At 44.5% G+C, this 21086-nt stretch overlaps 1 protein-coding gene across 1 annotated transcript in view; it reads right to left on the minus strand.

The window, feature by feature from the left end:
• LOC105380456 (unconventional myosin-XV) overlaps positions 1 to 21086 on the minus strand; it is a 90112-nt gene that overhangs the window by 40619 nt on the left and 28407 nt on the right. Inside the window, exons 3-22 of the mRNA XM_048626990.1 lie at positions 17855 to 18105; positions 16666 to 17771; positions 16035 to 16198; positions 14900 to 15129; positions 14572 to 14790; positions 12134 to 12222; positions 11270 to 11408; positions 10754 to 10957; positions 10310 to 10439; positions 9888 to 10051; positions 9613 to 9703; positions 9170 to 9333; positions 8723 to 8910; positions 8309 to 8443; positions 7712 to 7866; positions 7025 to 7536; positions 4714 to 6893; positions 4476 to 4627; positions 3816 to 4059; positions 3288 to 3448 (exon numbers count right to left, since the gene is read on the minus strand). Coding sequence (XP_048482947.1) covers positions 3288 to 3448; positions 3816 to 4059; positions 4476 to 4627; positions 4714 to 6893; positions 7025 to 7536; positions 7712 to 7866; positions 8309 to 8443; positions 8723 to 8910; positions 9170 to 9333; positions 9613 to 9703; positions 9888 to 10051; positions 10310 to 10439; positions 10754 to 10957; positions 11270 to 11408; positions 12134 to 12222; positions 14572 to 14790; positions 14900 to 15129; positions 16035 to 16198; positions 16666 to 17771; positions 17855 to 18105 — 6678 coding nt within the window. The remainder of the gene's footprint in view (positions 1 to 3287; positions 3449 to 3815; positions 4060 to 4475; positions 4628 to 4713; positions 6894 to 7024; positions 7537 to 7711; positions 7867 to 8308; positions 8444 to 8722; positions 8911 to 9169; positions 9334 to 9612; positions 9704 to 9887; positions 10052 to 10309; positions 10440 to 10753; positions 10958 to 11269; positions 11409 to 12133; positions 12223 to 14571; positions 14791 to 14899; positions 15130 to 16034; positions 16199 to 16665; positions 17772 to 17854; positions 18106 to 21086) is intronic.

The following is a 21086-nucleotide window of genomic DNA, read 5'->3' on the forward strand; positions in this document are numbered from 1 at the left end:
GCGATGATTTCAATCTACGTATTTATTGATCAAAAATAAAATTTGTGGTAAGGGTTCATTTCAATTGAACGTACTATCATGTGAGGGTGCCCTCGGCAAAATGTTATATTTTATTCACCTATAAGTAAAAAATGACACCTGAATCAATGATACCTTAATAATAGCAGTAAGCATCAAACTCCAAAGTAAGTTTAAAACGTCCGTCCTCATTATTATGAAAGTTGTTTTAAATTCACACTAATTATCATAATATTTTCGTGTAAAATATACGGTGATGCGTATGGAACCGTGCCGTATTGGCGCTCTAGATTTCTTATTACACGAGTTGAGAGACGTCTCCAACAATGTAAAATAACATAGATAAACCTAACACTGCCTGTGACTATAATGGGTTTGTACTTACCTAGTCATACCTATAATTAATGAAATGATGTCATCAATAAATACCTGCATATTTTATATATTTACCAAAATTGTTGCACATAATGATGATAAAAATAAACTAATTAACGTGCATTCACAATCGTGACCGGAATAATCTAATAGATACAAAACTATTTAAAGATTACTAAAATTATGCAATTTTTTAGACTGGAAATCAGTATTATACCTAGGTAACTAAGTATTATACCTAGGTAAGTAATCAAGATATTTGCAACAATTTATAAAATTATATAGGTTACGGCATACGAAATGGTAAAATTTGGGAGGTCGTAAGCTCTACAAGACAAAAATTCGAACTCATTTTCCTGTTAATATTCAGCAATAATTACGATATTTAATTACTACTGATTACGAGCCCGACCCAGAAATTATCGCACAGTTAGTGACAGGTAGTCGTTAAATTATTTAACACAAAGATTGTCAACATATTACAAAATTGACGTGTTGCTAATTTATTTGGCGGTCCGCAGTTTCGACACCTGAACAAAATAGAGTTAGCGTCGACCCCAACACACTGTCATGCAAAGTGGGCCTTGAGGCAAACCCGTCTGTTGATCATAGTATCCGCACATTGAATGAGTTCGATGATTCTTCCTGATTCAGAGCCGCGATAGAGTAAGGCAAGAGTCGATTCTATACTAGTCGATGTCGATTACAGATTTATTTGATGAAGTCTGGTGTAATGAAGACTTTGCCGTCATACTCTAGAAGACTTCAGGAATAGATAAGAGTAGAAGAAAATTTTCTTTTTATGAGTAGCTAGTTACTGACTAATTATGAATACGTATATGCAAAAAGTAGAATATAATATAGAAGTATTTTATATATTGGATATACAGTTCATTATTTTAATCAGCTAAACCACGGCTACTGTTCACCTCCGCAAGAAGACTTACCCACAAAATAATGTAAGTACCTACATGACAATCCAAACATAATATTTAACAAGTCGATGGATCGAAATCGATAGAAAGTAGTCAGTCAGTTTCAACCGAATCAGGGACTGACCGATCATCAAATTACATAATACTATTTTTTATTTGATACGCTCGTATTTTATTTACGACTTGAATTGAGCAACGCTACCTACTTCGGAAGTAAAGAATTGGGCTTCCACGAGTGTTTTTTGCACTTTATTAGTAAATTTAATATTTTTAATGCCATCGGGTCAAGAGTTATGTGATGAATTGATCTCTAATGATTTGTACAAAAGGGTATTTTATGTACCTTTTTATATAGGTATCTAGGTACCAGTGGTTTTCCGATAGATTATTATATATTTCACATAATCGTATGTTTGAATTGTATGAAATTATGTATTACACAATTTAATATTGCTGCCTTATGAACTGCAAATTAGTTCCCGCATAGTGTCAGTGTGTGTGTGACGCTCTCGCATGAAAACTGTGTTCGGTCCGTATCGATTGTGGTATAGACAGATATAGTTTCAGGTACCTAGTGTAGGTATGGATAATGCAAGTAGCCATTATTATCGTTATTGTAAATCACATATATACGCTCTCACAGAGCATCTGTCTTGGTCTTGCTCGCAAGGCCAGGGCACGCGAAGTATATGCAATCGCGACATCTATAGGTACTTACTGTACTGATATGATATCTTACTGTATCAGGTACATAGAGTCAAGTACTAACCTGGTCATAAAGCAGTGCGAACTCGTTGACAATAGTAATAAAAGTGAGCAGCGTGGAGGAACCACCACGGTTCTAAATTGTATCTATCGTGATGTCCTATGCATAAATGCACGCTCTTGCAGCATCTATGCCATCAATATCTGTGGTCATATTACTGACCTGGTCATAAAGCAGTGCAAACTCGTTGACAATGGCGAGGGCGGGCGCGGCGAGCGGCGCGTGCAGAGTGAAGGAGCCCAGTTGTAGCGACTGCGGCGCGGGCGCTACCGTGGCTCTAAGTTTATCTATCGTGATATCCTATGCATAATTTATCCACGCTCTTGTGGCTTCTATGCCAATATTATATCTGTGGTCATGTTACTAACCTGGTCATAAAGCAGCGTGAACTCGTTGACAATGGCGAGAGCGGGCGCGGCGAGCGGCGCGTGTAGAGTGAAGGAGCCCAGTTGTAGCGACTGCGGCGCGGGAGTTGCCGTGGCTCTATGTTTTTCTATCGTGATATCCTAGGCATATATCCACGCTCTTGCGGCATCTATGCTATCTATATCTGTGGTCATATCCTACAGTATAACACAGTGAAGCACTAACCTGGTCATAAAGCAATGCGAACTCGTTGACAATGGCGAGGGCAGGCGCGGCGAGCGGCGCGTGAAGAGTGAAGGAGCCCAGTTGTAGCGACTGCCGCGCGGGAGCTACCGTGGTCCTAAGTTTTTCTATCGTGTTATCCTATGCACACGCTCTTGTGGCTTCTATGTCAATATATATGCGGTCATATTACTAACCTGGTCATAAAGCAGTGCGAACTCGTTGACAATAGCGAGGGCAGCCGCGGCGAGTGGTGCGTGGAGAGTGAAGGAGCCCAGTTGTAGGGACTGCGGTGCGGGAGCTACCGTGGCTCTAAGTTTTTCTATCGTGATATCCTATAGATGCACATATTCAGGCTCTTGTGGCTTCTATGTCAATATATATGCGGTCATATTACTAACCTGGTCATAAAGCAGCGCGAACTCATTGACAATGGCGAGGGCAGGCGCGGCGAGTGGTGCGTGGAGAGTGAAGGAGCCCAGTTGTAGGGACTGCGGTGCGGGAGCTACCGTGGCTCTAAGTTTTTCTATCGTGATATTCTATAGATGCACATATTCAGGCTCTTGTGGCTTCTATGTCAATATATATGCGATCATATTACTAACCTGGTCATAAAGCAGTGCAAACTCGTTGACAATGGCGAGGGCGGGCGCGGCGAGTGGTGCGTGTAGAGTGAAGGAGCCCAGTTGTAGAGATTGCGGCGCGGGGGAGGAAGCACGGAGGCCGGATAGCGAGATCTGGCGACGGATCTGGAGACCTTGCGCGCCTGAAGAAGAAGTGGAGAGATTAAGAATCAAGAATTTCGGAATATTTGTTTCTGTTATACGATTTCATCTCTGACATGGTTTCTTCCAGAGGTATTTTTGTCGGCAACAGTTGAGTAAAACATAAGAGACATTATTTTAGGTTTTTTTTTATTTCCAACTGAAAATAGTGTAGCTAATAATTGATTACAGCTATATTCCCTATATAGCCATAAACACAACATAATTAGGTTAGCATAATTAGCACAGAGTACATTATATTATTAATTAGGTTATTAGAACGCGGGATATGGTGTCTTAGAACACCCGCAACAGCATCAATACCATAATTTAACATTCAGAATTGACCGTTAGGTATATAGAACAAACCTTTAACTCCAATAGTAATCCCGCTATGCGAGATAGCCAACACAGCGTTCTCCCCAGGCGGTATCCTAGCGGTAAACAACCTCGCGAAGTAGAAGGGCCATTCCCTAGCCATCTCCACGGCTTGCATCTTGGTCTGTACTCTTGGCGTTGTGTTGGCGTGAGAGCGAAGCCAGGCCGCGCCGGCGCGACGCTCGCTGGCTGACAGACGGAGCGATGGAGCCGGGGATTGGATGTCGTATACTATCTGTTAGACAAGTTTAGGTTATGGTTATTTTACAGTCGGTAAGGTAATGTGAAATATATGGAAGGGTAACTTTACTCATAGACATGGAGTTATGCACAGGCAGATCAAGATAGAGTTACGGACAAAAAATACGAAGTGGTTTTTTATTAAAATCGCGGTGCAGTTCCACTACCACCACTCTTTATTCATGAACAAAGATACTAAACGACAGCACACGCTATCAATATTTAACATGCACAATGATGTCGATTCTGAAGGCACAAATTCTAATTTTAGAGCTGTCAAAATCTTAATTTCTTTAATAAAAAATCGACTATACAAGTGTATGTAAATGTCAGTTTTTGCTAGCAAATTTATAGTTTGACAGCGTAAAAATAAAAAAATACAATGAAATAGTATTACTTTATCGAACTTACCTGAGCATAAAGTAAATCTAGTATCTGCGGGTCATTGTAAGTCTCTATTGGTGTGAAGACTTCCTTCCTGACTCGTAATTTCCATGGCACTCGAGTGTAGGTGATGAGCGTGCGGTCTGAGGGTAGTAGTGCTGCCGGCGCCGGGACATCACCTGGTAAAAGATTAAATAGTTATATTTCTGATTGGAAATTATATATTAAATTGTTTTAATAAAAGTTATCAATAGTTACGACTTACGTTCTAAATGTTCGGTTCTATCCGTGACGTGCGTGGACACAGAGGCGCGGCGCTCGGCCTCCATCTTCCTGTCTCTCTCCTTCTGTTGCATGTGAGTCTTGAACGTGGCTCGCTTGCTGACGTCGTTGCTGTCCTGATGATAGATGTCCGAGCGAGGGCTGTCCCGCGCCCGACCGACCAGCATCTCACGGGAGTTCTTACGACCATCGAAACGTTCGAAATCATCGGAATAAGGCGATGACCGCTTACTTCTGTCGTAGCCGTCATCGATGCCGTTCTCTTCTTTCCTACGCTCGGTTCTTGTCGGGTGTATCTCGTATATCTCGGAGGCGTCTCGTCCGGAGAAGGCGTCGCGGTGGTCGAGCTGGTCGGCGCCGCTCTCGGAGTCCCAGTCGTGTCCGTTGTGGCGGTGGTCGCGCGCGTGGTCGTCGCCCCAGTCGTCGCGGTAGCGGGCGTCGCGGCGGTCCGCGGTCAGGAAGCGCGAGGCGAGGTCGTCGCCGCGCGCGTCCGGCGACTCGCGCCGCCGCGAGTTCCAGTTGGCGAGGAAGGCGTGCCGGTCGTCCGCCTCGCGGTTCTGGTGCACACCGAACGTGTCCCGGTCCCGGCGGAGCTGGGCGAACGTGGAGGACGAGTCCGGCGCGGGTGGCGGCGGCGCGGGTTTGTCCGGAGGCGTAGGCAGAGCGGCGGGGGGCGGCGGTGCGGGGCCGGGCGGCGCTGGGGGTAGAGGTGGAGGAGGCGCATCCCATCGAGTCCCTCCCCCGCCGCCGCCACCTCCCAGCTGCCGCTCCAGCATGAGCTTGCGCGTGTCCTCGAGCTTGTTGACGGTGCGCGGCGCGTCGGCGGCGGACGAGGAGCTGCGCACGGAGTGGCTCGCCGTGACGCGCTCCAGGCGCTGGCGCATCTCCGAGCTCAGCTTGAGCTTGCCGACGCTGCCGGGCGAGGGCCGCTGCGCGCCGATCTCGAAGCTGCGGCGCGCGGCGCGGGCGGCGGGCGGGGAGCGCGGGGCGGGGCGGTCCACCTCGTACTCCTCCCACTCGATGCCGGGCGAGGCCTCCGACCGGGACCGCCCGCGCGCCTCGTGCTCCACGCCGTTGCTCTGCGCCTGCGGCGTGTGGCGGCGCTGGATCTGCCGCATCTTGAACTTGGTGAAGTCCTCGGTGATGTCCTGTCCGTTGGCGTCCTTGGGCGGCGGCCAGCGCCACTTGCCGATGCGCACGGTCTTGGCGCGGCCGTACGGGTCCATGAAGCCGTGCACCTCGTCGGTGGCGTGCAGCGGCGGCGGCATGGGCGGCGGCGGCGGCGGCGGCGCGCCCCCCGAGCCCTCGCTGGAGGGGCGGCGCGCGCGGGGCGGGCCGCGCGGAGGGGAGTGCACCTGCGCGTGCACCTGCGCGTGCACGACGGCGGCGCGCGCGGGCGCGGCGGGCGCGGGCTCGTCCACCTGGCCGGCCAGCAGCGTCTGCAGCGCCTGGTTCTGCGCGAGCAGCTGCTGCTGGATCTGTATGTTCTGCGCCATGGCGCTCTGCAGGAAGGCCCGCTGCAGGTTCTGGTGGTAGGTGGCGAGGTCGACGGTGCCGGGCGGCGGCAGCGTGAGGCCCAGCGCGGCCGCCAGCCCCTCGGGCGTGCCGGGCATGCCGGCCGGCAGCGCGCCCGCTAGCCCGCCTGCTAGGCCGCCCGGGGACCCGAAGCTCAGCGACGTGTTGGCCGACGCGGTCCGCGGCGTCGCGCCTCCGCCCTTGATGGCACCCGACAGCCTCTCGCTGTCCGTCAGACGCTTCAAACTATCATTCACGAAGATCGGATCAAACAAATTCGTTATGTAATCATCTACGGAATCCACATTCGAATCTTTCCTCACGGCCATTTTATCCTTCTTTACCTTCAAGTCTTCCTTCCCGCCGCCTTTGATCAAGGTTTCAATATCTGTACTATTTAGGGTATCCATCTGTTCCTTATAGTCACAGGTGAGTAGATCATCGATGAACTGGCTGTAGGTGTTTCCTCCCTTGATGCTGGCGACGAGCGAGCGTGCGTCAGACAACTCGTCTATATTCGGGTCTAGAACAGGGGAGAACAGGTCGTCGAGGAACTGGTCCACGTCGGAGGCCTGGCTGGGGACACGCACGCGCCGCACGTGCGACGCCAGGCTCGGCGCTTCTGATGTGTCTGACATGGCTGACGATCTGTGGGGGAATGAAGCCAGTTTATTTTGGTGATCGAGTTTAAAAAAGGTAATGTGTACAAAATGTACAGCTTGTATATTGTATGCATGTAAAAGGTCATCTTAGGGCTTAGGGGAATGTAAAAAACTTACCTAACACCACTAAACTCGTTGCTCTTCTCTATGTAAGCGCGACTAGACTGCGAACCAGCGGGTGCCCGCTTGCCCGCGTACTGAGATTTTATATAACGCGATGGCACAGCCCTAGAACCAGTCCCGTAGTCCATCTCCATGGCCTTAGAACTGGTCACACTGGGCGCTCCACCGTGCAATCTCTCCACAGAATGGTATCTGTCGTTCAAACGAGATTGTGACAACCCCAAGTTAACCAAATTGGACGGTTGAGGCGTAGGGTTGTCGCCTAGTAAGTTGTCGAGCGATCGGCTCCTGACTTTGTCTGAGTTTTGTTCGAAGTATCGCTCGTTTAGGGCCGACTCTCGAGACAGTATGTCGTGTGATGTTTTCCTGGAGCTGTATTCGCTGGAATGTTTCGTGTCGTCTCGTTCGATCTTCCAGTTATATTCTGAGAGTCCTTCGTCGATGGAGTCTTGTAACAGACGCTGAATACTCGGTGATCGAGACTTTGGTGGTTCTGGCGGTGGGACCTGTAACAAACATGAGGTTTTGATATCAATAATTTATTTAATTCTAGTCAAAGAAAATAAGCTATGAATGACTAACGGTAGTCACGTGATAGCCCTCGATTTGGTTCTAGCCGAAGTAGAGAAAGTATTCAAGACAGTAGAACCTTGTAACTCTAGACATAAAGACAACATTTACCTTAGGCTTGTGATCAGGATCGCTGGAGGCGCGCGGCGGCGGCGCGGGCGGCGTGTTAGCGGCTCGTAAAGGCCCCGACTGAGACATTATGCACTGTGACGTCACACTCTCCATCTCACCCACTGTGTCCAGCGCGTACTCGCAGCCGGCCCATTCTGCGGAGAATTTATTTATTAATTAATGAAGCATGGAAAACCAACAGCATGGAATTATAAAACTAGGTATAGTAAAGTTAATTGTAACAAACATGCCAGTTAAAGGTTTTCACATATAGAAACCTTATACTTTACTTAAAATTTACGATTAGCATCACAGTGAGCTAACAAATTTATTAATAATGTGGTCCTTAATTGTGTTATAACTACTATAAAATAGATCAACACCGGTATTGCTACATAGACGGTTGTATGTTTCGGCAGCTCTAATTACAAAAGTGTTTTGTCTATAATTGCTATTGAACGAGGGATGGAAAGGAGGGGCCGAGAGCGGGTCCTCCTGGTTGGAATCCGTAAGCCGAGTTTGTTAAGTAAGTCTAGAAATAAAATGTAAGGCTGGCAGTAAGGGCTTATCATGATGATGGTGTAGTGAGTGAGTTACCAGTGAGCTGTCCATTGTGCTCCATGGTGAGCGTCCAGCCGGCGGCGGCGCGCGCCACGCCCGCGGCCGCCAGCGCCATGCTCGCCGCGCGCTCGCACGTCGTCCACGATTCTACTCCGACGTGGTGTAGGGAATCTGAGGAACACAAATACAGGTTTGTAAGACTGGTGGAATGGGGAAGAAAACCAAGTCAAACTTTGGCGCACAATAGAGTGTGCCTTTCAGCTTCTGACCAATTAAATTGTTGGGGAGAAATAATTGCGACTGAACCAACCAATTAGAACTGGGGAATTAGGCACGGTCGCTTAAGGAGCCATCTGTAAATATTATAGTCAATTTTATGTAGTTATTTTTTTACAGTAAGCCTAGCCAAAGTTGGTTGTTCAAATATACCTAGTTGGGAAAAAGGTATACCATCATAGAGCGTGAGAGGCAAGTGCTTGTCGGCGCCGGCGCGGCTGTGGCACTCGAGCAGCGTGGGCGGGCAGCGCCGCGCCACGCCGCTGGCCCGCGCCGTGTTGGACGCGCTGGACGCGAGTAGACGCAGTAGGGCGGGGCGGTAGCGCGCCGGGGCACGCTCCGAGACGAAGCGGATCAGGTATCTGAGGAGATTTATGTGATTAGAGACTGTAAGGGTTTTAAGTTTAAGTTGACTGTATTGAGGTTGTAACTGAGTTGCTACAGCTGTACTGTGTGCAAATTCTTCACCACCTGTACCGGTGTAGCGGTGTGTGTCAAATTGTTAATAAAATCGTCAGTATAAGTTACATTCTGATACGTCACTGACGGCGACTTTGAAGTCATGTGGTTGCGAATTATCCACCTAGGTCTTAATCTTCATCACTAGCCATCACTACATACTTGTGCAAGGCGGGCGAGGGCTGGAAGGCGCACAGGCAGTGGTGCAGCAGCGGCCACACGCGCTCGGCGGCGGCGGCGCTCGCCTGGTTGCACAGCTGCACGAGGATCTCGTCGCGCAGCCCGCGCGAGCCGATGCCGCGGGACGCTATGTAGTCTGCTAGCACCTGGAGAGGAATAATTACAAGTTGATTAAACGTTGCTTCTGCGTAGAAAGTTTGTCGGTCACGTGACTATGAAGTGGACAAAATATACTTTTTCCGATACTTTTTAAAAGCCGTAGAAGGAATAGTTATTCAGAATGGTGAGTTGAAGGCTAAGTTTCCCTATTTCCGCCTACCACTACTATACCACTTTAGCAACAACCTGTATACTAGTTTTCTTTTAGCGATAACGTGAAAATTGTAGGTACCCATAGTTTGACTTTAAGTATATATGTGTATTACCTTTTGTCTAGCGTCATTTCCAGCTGCAGATTCATCGCACCATCTCAATATCAGTTTGAATGTTGCTACCGCATCGTTGAAGTCTTGGTCTCTGCAACAGGAAAAAATATAGTTTATATAAACATAATACACACAGCAATCACAAATAAATAATAACAGCTGAACGGTAAATACTCGTAAAAGAATATCGTACACGTTTATTAATAAGTATGATTTTTTTCTCTTTAAAAATGTTTCATGGTCTCTCGATAATTTAGAATAGAGTTGAATATTACCTGACAGCAGCTTTAGCCAGGAAGGGTCGTGTGATGGGGTACTTCTTGGGGCTGAGTTGTCCTCCGTCGGCGAAATACACTGAGCTGTATTTGGAGAACGCGAACTGCTGCAAGTCGCGCGGCAGCTGAATGCGCTCGTCTTCTGAGTACACTGAGCCGGATACCTAGGATTATAGACTTTATTAATATTGTTTTTAACCTTCTGTAAGAAACTTTTTAAATAGTTCCTTTTTAACCCAAAAGGTTACATAGTGGTGGGTGAAACAAATTATGTAAATCCTAAAAAATACTCTACACATTCAGCCAATAAAATCGCGTATCGGCTAAACATATGTAGATGATTTTGTCCAACTACTCATATGGGTGGATAATTTAATATAGGTACTTAAATATAAAAATATAAATAAACGACATAAGCATACCTTAGCCAAGTTCCTTTCGGTGTGCGGCGGCTGCCACTCGTCCACCTTGGACAGGATGAAGGCGAGCTCCGCCGGCACCTCCAGCACTTGCAGGCTTTCTGCTTTCGCCTTCTGTTCGGCTGCGCGACGTCTGAAAGGTGGGAGGATGTTGTTGGTTGTTTGTTTGAACAGTGGAGGTTGTGGTTTTGTAAGTAGATGCCATTGGAGAGTGACTCAAGTGACTTATCGGCTGTACCTAATATACGTCCGTCGCACCCTGGACAGTCGGCGACTGAAAACTGATCTCACTGGCTATAATCATTTCACGACAATTTCTGACGGTGACAATTTCTTTGTATGCTACTCCGGGGCACAGGATTAGGTAGTTTTATATGGAACTTCGCAAGCGTTTCTAAGTCTCAGAGATTTTAATCCACCAATACGATTAACATAGACTACACTTACTTGGCAGCAACCTTCTGCGCCTCAATCTTCCGTCTATACTGGTCCTTGAGCATGGCATACCGCCGGCGCGCCCGCTTCCCTCTCACTATGGCCTGGGCTCGTACCACGCCACGTCGGGCGACCACGAAGCGTCTGCGTGCTGCTGCGCCGCGCCACCACGACTGGATGCGAATGGCTGAGTGCTTCATTTGGTTGTAGCGCTTTCTGAAAATGAATGTATTTAGGTGAGTTTACATACTGTGTTGTGCTGTCTAAGTTATTTATAGACCGAAGTATAAATAACCAAGGAAGACCACAGGAGAACAGAAATGGTAAAAAGTGTGAGTTTGAGCACTGAAAGACTTTAGTTGGTACTTATAGTTGATCAGGAACCAGAAGAGTGAGGAGTGTTGTGGACCTATCACATGCAACTTACAAAAGGACTTATTAAAGGCAGACTATCTACCACTCAGAAGACTAATTTCAACCTACTAACTTAATTAACTGCTGAGATTGTAAATAAATTGTTCTTTTTACCTGGTCAGATGTCCCCTGACATGGGCTTGCAGTTTGGTGGCAGCCGCCCTCAGTTTGTCAGCCCTGGCTCGCTCCAGTGCGAAGTGTAGGGCTTCCCGTATGAACACTCGAGCGGCACCAAGCTGGTAGTCTGCACCCGCTGAAATAATTTATTGACACTCTTGTTATGAAAAAAACTAACTTATGTACTAAATATTAAAAGAACTCAATATTTCACATTTAAATAGCAATTTAGTAAAAACAAAAAAAATATCAAGTGAATAATGAATACCATCAGTCTTATACTGTTGAAATATGGTAATGGTAGGTAAGTCTGAGGCAGAGTGAAAAAACAATGGGATGACTAATAGATCTTCAGTGTTTATTTTTGTATCACCACACCAGTAGCCTTTATACCAGAAATGTTAGATGCTAAATAGGAAGTGTCTAAAGAAAAAACAAAACATATTTTATGAATTGAAAAATTTAACTAGGCGATAGGAAATCAACTTTACACCAGTAGTGCCTATTAATACTGAATTGATAATGAGCAGTACATAATCTGTTAATTTATGAAAGTGTGAATAAATATTCACACCCAAGTTACAAACATGCAAAATTCAAAACCCACTCAATCATTGCTTCTAACCAACAGTTGGTAAGTAACATAATCTCAAAATCATATTCAATTGCACATAATGTAGGTACCTATTGCCTCATCCATTGTTTCACCTACGCCTCAGATATCTCCATACGAATGGTTATGAAAGGTTAGAGTGTAATAGCTCAAAGGTATTTTATGATCTTAATCTTTGAGTCATCACGAAGATACAGGGTTTATAATGAGTACTATTTAATAAGTAGGTAAGTATTTAATAAACTTACCAGCTCCAGTAGCGGGCATCTCAGCTAGAATCGAGTTGCAAACCTCTCGGTACGGCGTCGCGCGCGCCGGTGTCGAAGTCAACAGGTATCTGCAACGATTACCGCATATCAGTTATTGTTATCGAGTTACACCCCCTACTACTTCGTAGTATTGTTATGAAGTGATAGATTTATTGCGATGTGTAAGCCAGAAAAAGTGGGATTGTTATTGAATTTCGGTACTTACTTAGTTACCTACCTTCATGTACAAAATAATTCTGATTGTCATTTTATTTTATGTAAATGAGTATTTTTGTTTTTTATCACCGGATCATGTAAATAGGAAGGGTAGTGTCGTAATACCTTTTACTGAATTATTTTTTTCAGCAAAAGTTTTAAATTTTCGTTTTCTTGAGCAAGTTAACTTCCCTTCCCGCCATTTTAAACAAAACAAAACACAAATATAAATAAACAAGTGCAATGTGTCAACTGTCAGTGTCAATACTTTTAAAGATGAAATTGAACAGATAAGACATAATTGTGATACTAAGTTCCTGTCCAGAGAGAATTATGTAAAAGAAGCACCTATCTCTATGAGATGGCAACCGGTAACAAGTAAAGATGTGTATAAGATAATTCGTAACATGAGTGTAAGAAAATCAGCAGGTAGCGATCTCATAAGAATGTGTGATTTAAAATGTATTATAGATAAAATAAGCCCCATAATTGCTAAACTTACCAACCTCTGTGTGATCCATTCTAAGTTCCCTGAACGTTTAAAAGAAGCTATTCTACGCCCCATATTTAAAAAAGGTGATCACAAATTAACTACTAACTATAGACCCATCGCCATTTTGTCAAGCATAGAGAAAGTCATTGAAAAATGTATTGTGAACCAATTAGGCTCATTCTTAAGCAATAACAACATCTTGGACCCTAATCAACATGGTTTCCAGAGAGGCAGAAGTACTGGAACTCTTTTAACTAACTTTACAGACAATATTAATACACATCTCAATAACAAACAATTTATTGTAGCAATATTTTTTGATTTCAAGAAAGCGTTCGACACCCTCGAGCACGAGATGCTGCTTCGCGCCATGGGGGAGTGCGGGGTGAGGGGGCCAATGAACGAGTGGTTCCGAGACTACCTCACCTCGCGCTCTTACCGCGTGCGTGTGGCGGACTCGCTCAGCGAGCCGCGGGGCGTGCGCTGCGGGGTGCCGCAGGGCTCGGCGGCCGGGCCCGTGTGCTACCTGATGCTGGTCAACAGCCTATGCCGGGTGCTGCGGCACTGCTCGGCGTACATGTTTGCGGATGACCTGTGCGCGTTCCTCGCGGGCCGTGATATGGCCGAGGTCCAGCGTCTTGTGCAAGAGGACGTAGATAACGTAATTAAATGGTCACACGATAATGGAATAATAATTAATGCAGATAAAACCAAAATGTTAGTCATTCACTCACCGTATGCTTTATTATCAAATAACACTTGTAATATAATAACACATTCGTACGAATGTTTTCATAGAATGCAAAATCACTGCACGTGTGGGTCTATAGAACGAGTCGAACAAGTCACTTACCTTGGTATGCAAATAGATGAGAACTTCGGATGGATCAAACATGTAGATTATGTTATGAACAAATTAAGAATTTTATTAAGTAAATTCTATCAACTAAGCTTTAAAGTACCTAGAAGTATATTGAAATGTCTTTATCTAGCCCTGGTTGACAGTATAATTGGTTATTCTCTGCACTGTTATGGACTTACATTCAAAACTCATATTGAAAAGATAGAAAAAATGCAAATAAAATTCTTAAAATTAATTATAGATAAAAAGACAAAAGCTAAATGTAACCACGATTATAGAATCCTTTTTGAAACATGTAACATTTTACCAGCAAGCCTTAAGCATAAATATCTCCTCCTTGTAAACAGCCATGGTAGTGAAGAACATAAAATACCTATCCAGCATACTTGCGGCACAAGAGGGGCTGTGCAAGGAAGGTACCAAATACCATATACAAATAATTATTTTGGTGGAAGAATGCTCTGTAAACAAATACCCAAATTATATAATGAATTACCGGTAAGTATTAAAAATGAGAAAAAATTATCTTTATTTAAAACATTATTAAAAAAACATTTACTTAAAACTTATTACGATACCTAAAACTTATTATGATTGAGAGTGGTGCCTTCCTTGCACTGCTCACTTGACACAGTCAATATATTGTTTATTTTGTTAATTTTTAAATAACAGCTTAATTAAAATGTCACCGTTTACCCACAGTCAAACCAAAAATATTGGTTTTGTGGGAATTCTTCTGTACCCTATGTATCACTGCAATGTTTATAAATAAATAAATAAATAATAAATAATCAATGTCAAAGTTTTTTTTTTTAACACAGATTAACAAAATAATTTTACCTTCGAATAAGTAATTTAAAGGCTCACCTGTATCTTTCCACAAAGGCTTGGAATGGTATTCTGATGGGATACCCAGTCTGGCGTATTTTGATGGTATCCAACATTCCAGTGTATCGGAGTTGGGATAGTACACATGGAAGGTCAAACTTCATTGGTGACTTTTCTGTGTTGGGCTTGATACATCGGACGAACCACGGATTGCAACGGGACATGGACTCCAGGAGTTGATATAAGCTATCGGAGAACCTGAAAAAGAATAACGTAGATTCATAAAAGGGTCCTTCTTGCGGCTTCCCCTGGGATCTGGATTATTATTAGAGAATTTATAGGTCTATCTTCCATAGGCAAGACTTACCTTGCTGCGACGGTAGGAGTCCTAGGCTTCATGGTGACAAATCTGCCGTTGGCTCCCCTTGGCAGGGTTTTGTTCGCGTCATGTTGCACCCTCAGTTGCGTGGACATCTCAGCCACGAGGGGCACCTCGCTGCTGCAGAGGAGCTCCAGGACATCCGCTCGGAGAGCATCTCGGTTCTTGTCGAGAAAACCCTCTACGTTGTACCATACTTGACCGGCATAATGTTTTATCTGCGAACAATAATAGATTATGTTTAGGGCATGTTTAAGGAACTTACTAACAAAGTTTAAGACGGTCGAATGGCGTAGTGGTTAGTGGCCCTGACTGCTATGCCTAAGGTCCCGGGCTCGATTCCCGGCTGGGGCAGATATTTGTTTAAAGACAGGTATTTGTACTCGGGTCTTGGGTGCTGATATTTATATTTAGTATCTATCTATTTTGTGTAGATATATCAGCTGTCCGACACCCATAACACAGGTTCTGCCTAGCTTAGGGTCGGATGGCCGTGTGTGAGATATCCCCACATATTTATTTTTTATTATTATTTATTAAAAACTATTAATTACCTACTAAGTTAAATCATTTTTGAAAAGATTGTTAATGAGATAACTTAAGTGTTAATAATTTCTTGCGTCAACTTTCGGGCCATTTAAAATTAATTTTACCGATCTCTCCAATATTTATTACTTCGTTCCGGTTTTACAACGTAGTCTATCTGATATTCGAATGAGACAAGAGTCGTAAAGATAAAATCTACACATTATTTTTAATCTTCAATGATCTTGTGTTTTTTCATTACCTCTAGGTTCTCATAAATGACCTACTTTTCAGAGTGACTAGACAGACAGAGCGATAGGGTTTTTAGCTTTAACTTTAACTTTTTGCTTACCGAACACGTAACTAGCTAATAGCTATGTAAGTATAAAATATGTTGGTGGTATTCGTTACTACTACTGGTGCGAATTAAAGACTGTGCATCTGTCCAGCAAGAACCAGAGATCACGCCGGGTACGCCAAAGCTAGTTAATATGACCTCTGGTTTTTGTCTGTCAGCGCTCAAGTAGTGGTTATTATTCTTTGGTTGTATCTACCTATAGGTCGATGAATATACGTAAGTATTTAAATAAATACTCACTCCAAACTCATTAGCCCCGAGCCGCGGGCGCGAATACAGCTCATTGAGCGCGTGGTTGTAGTGGCACTTCTCCAGGAAGGAGGCGTCGGACGCGCGCGGGAAGTTGCTCTCGTCGTCCAGCAGGTGCAGGATGCCCACCGGCTTCTTGCTCAGCAGCTGAATCACTGGGAAATTAGGAAATTATGTAAATACTTTGGCAACAAAAGTTGTTCAAGAGGCACTAAGGCACTGGCCAGATGAGACGCTTTACACACGAGTCCACTCGCATCTGCATCGCGTAAAACGCGGTATCTGGGCGCAACATAAATTGAAGTGGACTCGCGCGTAAAACGCTTCATCTGGACAGCCCCCGTATTTTGTAACTTTTTGAGAGTTAGCAACCGGTGATAATTGATATTAATCAACTTAGAGACTTATTAACCGAAAACACCAAAAATCTTAGTGAAAGAAATATGCAAGAAGCCTACCAATATATCCTTACATTCAACATAAACGTTTCTGAAATCAGATAAGTCAGTAAAAAGTTATTAATTAATAATGCTCTAAGTTGTCAGCCATTTTATACCAACCAACCCCACTCGGAGTTACATAATACGGGGGCAGGTCTAATGAGTGAGTTGATGTAGTTTACCTGGCGAGTTGTCATTCCATGCCAAATGAGTCCACTCCAGCCTTTCTTTCTGGTATTCTTGCTGCTCCAATTTAAATATATGTTTGTTGAAGTAATGTTGTAGCGTTTCATTCGCGTAGTTTATGCAGAGTTGCTCGAACGAGTTCTCTTCCAGATCTTCGAAACCGAAGATATCCAGAAGTGAGATCCGGTGAGCATCGTGCAGACCCCCTCTGTGCACGATGGAGTTGATTCGCAGGACCAGCCAGTTGAAGAGAGAGGAGTAAAGAGCTTTGGCGAACGCATCACGGGCGTCCAAAGCCTGGTCTATCGGCAGAGGGGACCTCATTCTCTCTGCTCTCGCCGCTGTTACTCTTGTAGTCAAAGCTTTAGCTAAATCTTCAGCTGGTACTTTCAGTAAATGTGCAGCCCAGCGCACTTCAGCGCCTCCTCCAAGCTGCACTCCTTCTTGTCCGTGTCTCAGCTGTCTTCTATGAAAGTAGACGTTGCCTAAATGTAATACTGCGGCGAGTACTCTTATAATGTCCTCTCGCTCGGAGTCTCCGATGCCGAGCACCTGCATGGCTCCGCAGAGCGCGGCCCAGTCGGCGCCGGCGCCCGCGCCGCCCGAGTCTCCTCCTTGGTTCAAGTAGAAGTAGTGCTCCGCTGTCAACAACCCCCTCGCGCGTCGTTGCTCCTCATCTAATCCAGCTAATAATTCGTAAAACACATGATAATTTCTTTCTCCAGGAGACTGTGTGACTATTCTTGACTTCTCTAATAAATAATGAGCAACTCTCGCACCGGCCAGCGAACCGTCTTTGAAGTATAATTCTAGGAGTTTACCAAAACGACTAGAGTTGTGATTTTTTGGTGTCCTGGCATTGCCAAACGCCTCTAACAAGGGTGCTGCTTCCAGGATCTGTTCGGAGACGGGCGCGCGGCCGGGCGGCGCCGGCGCGACCGCCGCTAAGAACTGGACGGCTAATTTGGTTGACTCTGTTTTCCCTGCCCCGGATTCCCCGGAGATAAGTATGGCTTGCGGGTGAGGGAGGGAGGCCCTCGCAGCGGCTGCTATGGCAAATAAATGGGGTGGAAGGTCACCTAATGCTTCTGCGGCGTGGTACCTGAAGACAATAACATTATTATTTAATGATGTCAAATGTGTCAATTATAATTGAATTAATTGGCAAGAAACGTATTCACAAACCTTCTGGCAGTCTGCAAGCCGTAAAGCGAATCCACCGGCCTGTACGGGTTGACGGCCACCAGGATGGAGCCGGCGTATGTGTAGATGAGGCCCTGCTCATACCGCAGCTTGAGGTTCCACAGCAAGGCGGCCTCGTGCAGGTCGTGCAGCCGCGTCATGTCGTCCACGCCGGCCGGCCCGAGCTCCTCGCGCGGCCACACCGGGTCGCCCTCCTCGTCGTTCCCGCCCATTTGCAGGGCGAAGGTCTGAGGCTGTGGGGAGACGTAGAGGTTATAAATACATAATAAAAATGTATGCACCTAGACTTTTGGAGCCGTAGTGGCCCAGTAGCGCGACATAATGAGAATGAGGATACAGACGCAGGTTCTTTTCAAGTTAGCCAGGTACTTTGACTAATTAAATGGCTTTCAAACGATAGGATCGAGTAGATAGATAAATAGATAATGATTAAAATTCACAAAAACATGTTGAAAATTTACTTATAACGATATCAATGACAAGTAGGTAATTATTACCGCAACAAAAGATTCGCCTTAAATAAATCGGAAGAACAAAGTTAATTATACATTCAAATGGATACAAATTAATTCGCGTAATACCTCCAGCACAGAAATATGAAGCGGGCAAATGACACAGAATTGCAGCCGGTCGGAAAATTACATAGTTCACAACCATAACTGTGACATAACGTAATGAGCGTTGCCGGCACTATTAACGCAATTACTTTCTTGTCTGACCGGCACTTCTTGGCTTTGCGAACTATATTTCCATGTCTTTTTCTTTATTTCCATGGTTTTGTTGCTTCTTAGGTGGTTAGATAAAAATACCCATCAATACAATAAGGGATCTTATATCGTAAAATAGATTTATATTACGTAAAAAATAAAATTAAAATAATACCGCAGTACCAATAAGTACCAAATTTCCTAGAAGAATCCCAGTAAGCAGTCTTACTAGCAAGTCCTACTTTACGTCTGAGCAGAAGCTTGGCGTACTGTGCTTATACATTTATAGGTAAGTAACTCACTATATGATAGGATCTATATCTATATCTATACTACGAGTTACGTGTCCTAATTTCGATACCCTTCCAACCATATTAAGGCTTATGGATAATTTACACTAATCCGGATTTTATGTTGCTGTAAACATGGATAGAAATTGCACATGTATGTACTCTGGCGTACCTAGGGCCTAGACGTGAAATGCAATCATGATTATCCAGTCACATACCTACCAGAGACTTAGGCATGGCAGTTAGAAGATAAATGGCGGAAATAGTGACTAGTCTACCCATCGTCCTTGCCCCCATTCCTCACTACAACGGAAACGAAACAGAGCTGTAACCGATTTGCTATTTACTTACAACAAGAATGCATTACCGTTACCGCAGCGCTGCGAAGAAAATCCTAGTATTTTTATAATACTTACATTAAAATGACGGCAAGGTCAATAATTTAATTTGCGAAAAAAGTTTATTTACGTATAGCATAAGTATAAGTAGTATAGCTTTACCTTTATGTAAGTTAATCTAGTAGTAATCTTCTTCAGGTTTATACGTAGGTACCAACAGCATGCTTTCGATAAATGGAACTAAGTGCCTACATCTACATAATCATCTGGTAAACTTTCCTCAAGAATTTATCTACAACTAAATGAACTTTATTAGATCATGTAATTGTTAGTACTTAACTTATTTTAGATAGGTACATAACTTGAGAAAAGGCCGGGCCTTAACATAAAATAAGCCTGCTGAGACACGGACAAGTTCAAACAAAAGGGTTAAGTACCTTCTCTGGTGCATGTGTTTTACAGCTCACTATTCATTTAACATTGACCTACCTAGCTAAGTACTAATACGCGTATAGGTATTTTAATTCAAGTAAATAACCTACATAACAGCCAACTGAATGAGTTCCCACACTTCTTTAATATCAATTAGATAAGGTCTTCATACAATAATTTCGCGTGCAACCTGATAACGATTTACTTATCATTACGTAATTTAAGTTAGTACTGTGAGAAATTAATGCAATTCACGCAGACATGGACTTTTATCGTGTCTGCTAATCCGTGACAAATGACGTCTGGCTGTTTCGCTTCAACGGAAATAAATGCATATTGCACTGCGGGACAACCATAGGACAACAGTACAAACTCCCTATGCTACAGAGGGACATAATCGCATGGCAGAGTACTACCAAACACATACCTAGCGAGTGGAACTGGAACGAATATTGATAAACAATATTAGGGCCCAGGTATGTCAGTAATAATAAGCTTTGCAACACTCAGGTGACCGTAGCATTCGTGTGTATTGTATCTAAAGGTATCATTTTGAAAGGATATAATTCATTGCCGACTGCTTGACTCCTGAGGTCAATGCCTTTTGATGACCATTCTCAGGAGAATGATTGATGACAAAATTGATCTCTCAAGTGTATGCAGGTATGCGATTAAAGTTAACAGTAAGTGTAGGAATAAATGTGATCGTACATTATGCACAAGAACGTCCAGACAGAGGTCCTTCAACGTAGCCACCACGACGGGTCTTCGTCTCTTCATCTTTTTACTTTTGATTATTTTTGAGTAAAGTTGTAGGACGGCTGGTGCGCTGTGCCTCGCTCGCTGGCGCCGGGAGCCTTCAGTGCAGCAGGATGAGTCGCAGGCGGTGGACGACGAGCACTCGTATTCAGGGGAACTGCGAGGTGTTGGGGCGAAACGCACACGCATCTACCGATCCTGCCTTATCTACTTGAGCACAACTTAATTTATTGTTCAGACCTGAACATCATTTAGGTAACTTGTAAATTGTTATACGAATCACGAACAACGAAAGTTCAATTCAAAATCTCTAAACAAAGAACAGCAACACAATCACTCTATCTCGGAATTCCTGAGCGCACCAGAAGTGCGTAGACCGTACAAGGAAAGATCTAGCTGCGACTAACAGATGGCCCGGCCATCTCGAGAATCACTGTTATGTGGAGCCTCGTAACGGGACGCACTGGCCGAGGGGTAGATAGTGAGGTACCTACGTACCACATACTATGTACGGTACGTGCCTAGCTAGTGCACTGTGCAGATGATGCCACGATTGTGCAACAGGTTTCCGATGGCTATCGCTTTAGTCTAGCAAACAACATGACTGGCTAAGTAGCACTTAAGGTAAAGCCGTAAATTATGAATCTCATAAAATCCCATACTAATTACAAGTCGCGTTTCCTGCGCC

The sequence above is a fragment of the Plutella xylostella genome, chromosome 17 (genome assembly GCF_932276165.1).
Source record: "Plutella xylostella chromosome 17, ilPluXylo3.1, whole genome shotgun sequence".
Classification (NCBI taxonomy): Eukaryota; Metazoa; Arthropoda; class Insecta; order Lepidoptera; family Plutellidae; genus Plutella; species Plutella xylostella.